Source organism: Leucopleurus acutus (genome assembly GCF_964270905.1).
Source record: "Leucopleurus acutus genome assembly, chromosome: 2".
In the NCBI taxonomy this organism is placed as follows: domain Eukaryota; kingdom Metazoa; phylum Chordata; class Mammalia; order Artiodactyla; family Delphinidae; genus Leucopleurus; species Leucopleurus acutus.
This window is the reverse complement of record NC_139143.1, coordinates 81,009,221-81,014,683: the sequence shown is the minus strand read 5'-3', so window position 1 is coordinate 81,014,683 and position 5,463 is coordinate 81,009,221. Positions and strand designations below refer to the sequence as shown.

Genomic DNA, 5,463 nt, shown 5'->3' with positions numbered 1-5,463 from the left:
GCCGGGCCCGCCCGGGCCAGAGCAGACCAGACCCCGGGGGCGATGCGGCTGCAGCCCCTGCTGCGGACTGTCCTCTGGGCCGCGCTCCTCAGCTCCCCTCTGCGAGGGGGCTGTGGCCTCCGCCACGAGGTCTACTGGAACTCCAGTAACCCCAGGTAGCAGGGCTGAAACCTGCGGGCTCCGAGCCGGGCCTGCGCGCTCCCGGGCCGGGCGCGCGCCCGACACTCGCACTGTGCGCGGCGCCGCCTAGACCCGGCCGCGCGCCGGGGCTCCTTTGTTTGAGCCGGCGGGGGAGGAGGGAGGGGCGAGGCGTGCCCGGGGTCCCCCACCCCTGCCCGCACGCGTTGGGGGCCGAGAGGGGGACCCCAGCCCCGAAGGCAGTCGGTGGGGTCTCGGAGCCGGCAGCCTGCACCCGAGAGACCTCGGCCTGCACTCCGAGCCCCGCCCCTCTCGCTTCCCTCTTGGTGATCCCCAGCCTCCCAACGGCCCGAGCTGGGGCCGGCGGACTTGCGGCGGGGGGGCTTTACTCTTGTGGAAGAAGGTTACTCTCCTGCTCGCTTGGCCTTCCCTTTGGTGCTACTCTTTCTCCTGATCTCATTCTGTAACTCTGCTTTCATCTCGTCATTATTAGTCCTATATCTGTGCAGTCTCGGCCCTGCCCTTCTAGCTGAATCACCTTTAGGCAAGTCGTTTGACCTCCCTAACCTCAGTTATCTCATCTGTAAAATGGGCTAATAACACCTAGTACCCTGGGAAGTCAGGCGGACTAACAGAGGTCATGTGTGTGAAAGAGGTGCAGGCTGCACAGATATAAACTATTATTTATTTCTCTCTCCTGAGCTGCCTGCCTTTGAACGTCGATATTTTTTCCTGTTTCCATCCTCCTCCCCAATTCTCCCTGCCTCCCTCTGCTTTCTCCATCTGTTTTTCTTTCTGATTTTCACTTAAGACAATCTGTGACGCCGTTTGTTCACTCACATTTATTAAGTGTGTACTCTGTGCCGGGATCTGTGCTAGGGTGCTGGGGGTTAGAGAGAAGACCTAGGCTGTGCCCTCTGGGAGCCCAAAGAACCCCTGGGCCAGCAAGCTTCGGGACAGGTCATTACAATACCAGTGCTGTGTGATAAGAGCTATTGTTGTCCTCCAACTCTGAATTCCTCACTCTCTGTTCTAGACCAGTGCTTCTGCATCACTTGGAGGTTTTGTTAAAAATTCAGGTTGCTAGCCCCTAAGCCTGAGGTTTCTGGCTCATTCATTCAATGCACAAATATGTGTGGAGCGCTGTCCTTGTGCAAGACACTTTTCCAGGCACTGGGGATGCCGTGGAACAAAATGTACAAAGGCCCAGCTTGTGTTCCAGTAGGTCTGAGCTGAGCCCAGGAACCTGCATTTCTAATCAGAACTCCAGATGCAGGTGATCTTAAGACCACCCATAGAGAGACAGTTGGGGGCCTTTCATAAGTCAAGTTGGACTCTGTGTATGGTGGAGATGCGGGGGGGGGGGGGGGCGGGGAGTGATTCATGCTCTGTTTGATGCTGGAGGGGGACAGCATGTCCCAGGTTTTCCCACCTGTACTGGCTCCCCCAGGCAGGTGGAAGGGAGTCCTGAGGAGGCCAAAGATTGGGGGATATGTGGAGGGGGCCCCCCTCTTCGTATGACACTTGATTGTCCTGGCCAAAAAAAAAAAAAAAAGGGAGGTTCCCACCATCCACCCTCCCATTTTTTTTTTTTTTTTACTATGGCATTCTTTTCAGCATTGAATTGAGGTCTTCAAAGGCAAACCTTCCTCTTTATGCACCTGTTAATGAGGATACTGTTCCCAGGCTCCATCTCTAGTCTGTGACTGCTCTGTGGGCCCAGATCTGTGCCCCTTGCCTCTGTGCCCCAGCTTCTTCACAGCAGCCATCCACCTAACATTTATCAAGCACAGGTGCTACACCAGGCCCTGTCTTGGGCACTAGGGCTAGATAGGTGGGTGGCAGCTCCCACCCAAAAGCTAGGCTGCGGTGAGTGGCCTTCTCACATTTGGGCCATGTGGTTATAGGCACTGCAGTCCCTTAACCTCTCTGAACCTGTGAATCGGTTACCTCATCCTTTTCTTGCACTCTGTCTCTCAAGAGGTGTCAGTCTGGAGAACTCAGGCCTTCCTAAGCTGCTCCCTCCCCAGCAGGTGGGGGATTGGCTGGCGGGGACCATCGGGAAGGGGTATCTCTGACCCTCGTGCCGCAGGTGTGCCGTGCCATGAGCCCCTCCGCCCTCACCTACCTTATGCCTGCAGGCTGCTTCGAGGAGACGCCGTGGTGGAGCTGGGCCTCAAGGATTACCTAGACATCTTCTGCCCACACTATGAGGGTCCAGGGCCCCCTGAGGGCCCTGAGACATTTGCATTATACATGGTGGGCTGGCCAGGCTATGAGGCCTGCCGGGCCGAGGGGCCGGGTGCCTTCAAGCGCTGGGAGTGCTCCCTGCCTTTCGCTCCCTCTGGCCCTGTTCGATTCTCAGAGAAGATTCAGCGCTTCACGCCCTTCTCCCTTGGCTTCGAATTCTTGCCTGGAGAGACCTACTACTACATCTGTGAGTGAAGATGGGCACACTGGCTGCCTCCTGGGGAAGGTGGGGAGGGGAATGGGGCTACCTGCCATTGCTAGCAGTCAAGGCAGAGATCCTGAGGAGTGGGGGAATGAGAGGACTGGGAAGGAAGACTAGGCCTAGGAGGGGGGAGTGGACAGGGGGCCTGAGTCCAGGACCGAGTAGGGGGACATCTAGAGTGAACCAATAGAGAGGAGGGGAAAGGAAGAGGAGCCAGGAAAGAGGACATGAGTAGGGTCACAGATGGGCCCCTAGATATGGCCCCCAAATAAGGAAAAGCTTTCCAGGGAACTGGAGAGAAAAGAAGCTGGGAGGGTTTGAAACGCAGTCTGAGGCATGCAAACTAGCCTGTGCTAACTTCTTCCTCCCGATTTCCCACCACCCAGCAGTGCCAACTCTGGAGAGTCCTGGCCAGTGCTTGAGGCTCCAGGTGTCTGTCTGCTGCAAGGAGGACAGTGAGTGGGTTGGGGCAGGGGAGCAACCCTTCTGGCTAGTGTGGGGCCCTCAGGAATGAGGGGAGGAGTGGGAAGAATCTGGGAGCATCAAACTCTGAGGAACCTCTTCCCCCCCCCCCCCCCATTTAGCCTGTGGGAGCCTCCCCTACACAAAGGGAATGGCATCTCCAGGGGCAAGGCTGTCCAAGGCCTTAGCTGAACTGGTGGTCTCTAATGGCAACTGGGAGGAGACTTGGAAGTTGGGGCTTAGAGATGATGAGGTGGTAGATTATGGGAAGGGATTGGCCAGTTCGGGAGACCCCTTAGAAAGGGGTGGGAGTGAACAGGTAATGGGGAGAGCAGGAAGGAGGCTGCTGAAGCAGGAGGACCCATCAGTGCTACCCCCTCCCCCTCACAGAGCCTGAGTCAGCCCATCCTGTTGGGAGCCCTGGAGAGAGTGGCACGTCAGGGTGGCAAGGGGGGGCCACTCCCAGCCCCCTCTGTCTCTTGCTGCTGCTGCTGCTCCCGATTCTGCGTCTCCTGAGAGTTCTCTGAGCCAAGAGGACCCTTCCTGCCAGCCCCAGGAACCAGAGCCCTCCCATGACACCCCGGAGGAGGGCCCTTGCCCCCTACCTGAGCAAGGAGGGCCAAGCCAGACAGACAAGATGGAATAGTGATGGGGGAGGCCAGAGGGTCTGGGGTGACCCTTCCAGGTGTCGGCCTCCTCATCACAGGCTGAAGAGGAGCTGCAGGGGAGCTGCAGACAGCCCTGGGCACCCTGGAACAGAGGCAAGACAAACATAGGGTCTCTGTCAGCTGCTTTGATATTCTCATCCCATCCCCCAGGAAGACTGGGATTTGATGGGATCGGATTCTTGAGCCTGCTGGGGGCCAAGGCCGAAGACCTGGGGACAGGTGATTGCTGGACCAGGTCAAGCAGGAAGCCCAGGCTTGCCATCTGTGCCCAGTGCCCTGTGGGCCTCTTCCCTGGGGCAGCACCTTTCCTCCCTGGGGGGTCACCCACTTGTCTTCTGTGAAGACGGACTTGCCATGAGGTCGAATTTCATGCCAATTTGTATTTTTATAAGTGTCTGGACCAAGCCTTCAATAAACCACCCATCTTTTTGTTGCTTTCCCCAACCTACTGCCCTCTGGCTCCTTCCCTGACAAGGCGGGGGCGGTGGGGGGGAGGGGGACGGGGACTCCCTGCAGCCTCTGCTCTCAGCTTGGCTTGGCCTGACCTCCCTGCCAGCTGTGCCCAGACCATCCATGCCAGGCCTCAGTAGGCACCCTCTGGGCAGTGTGGGGTGGATGCCAGCAGCAGCTGTGGAGCTTGGCACCCTCCACCACCTCCCTAGCTGGCTTCCTGTGCTGGGGAGGGGACAGGTGCTCCTGATAGCCCACCCACTTGGGCACTGCGGAAGCTGTGGCAGCACCAAGCAGGGCCTTGGGGCAAAAGCAAGGAGTAGTAGAAAGACAGCACCTGGGTTTCAGAATGCCTGGGTCCCTGAGAGCTGGGCGTCCCTCCCCCGCCCCAAGGGCAGTCTGGGCGGTGCCTGGCCTAGAACTGGGAAGGTGGGGTCAGATCAAAGCCTCCTTCCCCAGCGGCCTCTTTGTTCTTCGCTTTTATAAGGAGGAGGAGGTGGGGCCGAGGAGGGAGGGCCCCCTTTGCTCTCAGCCTCACTCTGCCTCTTCCACCTCAGGCAGGCAGAGGTGGCAAGGCTATGATCCATCCCAAGACTAACCGGGGTCCTCTTTCTGAACGGTGTCCTGGGTGCAGCCAGGGAAGGGGTGCCCCTTCCCCCGAAGCTATGCCCTACCCGCCCCGGTGCCCCACAGTCTGCACTGGCACCATGCCGGCCCGCCTGGCACCCAGCCAACAATCGATAGGTGGATGTTGTGCTGATTAGCTCGGCGGGGCTGCGGCGGCTAGAGGCGGCGTGTGAACAGGCGCGGGGAGGGGAGGGGCGCCGCGGAGGGTGCTAGGGGTCCAGAGACTGACAGACCAGACCGAAGTGCTGGAGGCTGCGAACCGCTGCCCCACCCCCTTGCACATCTGGGTCGGACCCCGGTCCCTCTGGGTTGGTTCCATTGCTCTGGCTGAGGCCTGGGATGGAGGACAGCGCCGCGGACGGAGCATACATGAGTGGACCCTCCCGCCCTCCATTCAAGGCCACTTTCATAAAATGCCATGTCTGTAGGTACGTGTGCCTGCGTGTCAGCGCCCTCACCCCAAAACAAGATCCTTAGCGGGGGCGAGGGGCTGGAGTGGAGAGGGTGAAGTCTGAGCTGAAGCATGAACTATGGGCTCGGTCTTCTGGTCCTGAGTTCGAGTTCAGCCTCTACTGTCATCCAGGAGGGTGTCTATATGTCGCCTTGGAAACCGACTGTACTGCTACCTCCGCCCCTCTCCAGTGAAAGCAGAGGCGGCGCAGGCCG

At 59.0% G+C, this 5,463-nt stretch overlaps 1 protein-coding gene across 2 annotated transcripts; it reads left to right on the top strand.

Moving 5' to 3' along the window:
- On the top strand, positions 1 to 4,134 carry EFNA4 (ephrin A4). Of its 2 annotated transcripts, none has more exons than XM_082833380.1 (4): positions 1 to 155; positions 2,280 to 2,575; positions 2,980 to 3,045; positions 3,443 to 4,134. In XM_082833380.1, exons 1-4 carry the CDS (start codon positions 43 to 45, stop codon positions 3,577 to 3,579), a joined length of 612 nt encoding a protein of 203 aa, XP_082689506.1. In that variant the 5' UTR covers positions 1 to 42; the 3' UTR covers positions 3,580 to 4,134. The 2 variants fall into 2 exon arrangements, with proteins under 2 accessions (XP_082689506.1, XP_082689505.1); XM_082833379.1 differs by having other exon boundaries at positions 2,977 to 3,045.
- The last annotated feature ends 1,329 nt before the right edge of the window (positions 4,135 to 5,463 follow it).

What these genes read in the sequence shown, in the direction of transcription:
- EFNA4 (XM_082833379.1), top strand. Translation starts at nt 43, where the DNA reads ATGCGGCTGCAGCCCCTGCTGCGGACTGTCCTCTGGGCCGCGCTCCTC. An exon ending in TGGAACTCCAGTAACCCCAG is followed by an intron (nt 156 to 2,279) that starts GTAGCAGGGCTG and finishes TTATGCCTGCAG; the next exon opens with GCTGCTTCGAGGAGACGCCG. An exon ending in AGAGACCTACTACTACATCT is followed by an intron (nt 2,576 to 2,976) that starts GTGAGTGAAGAT and finishes CCCACCACCCAG; the next exon opens with CAGTGCCAACTCTGGAGAGT.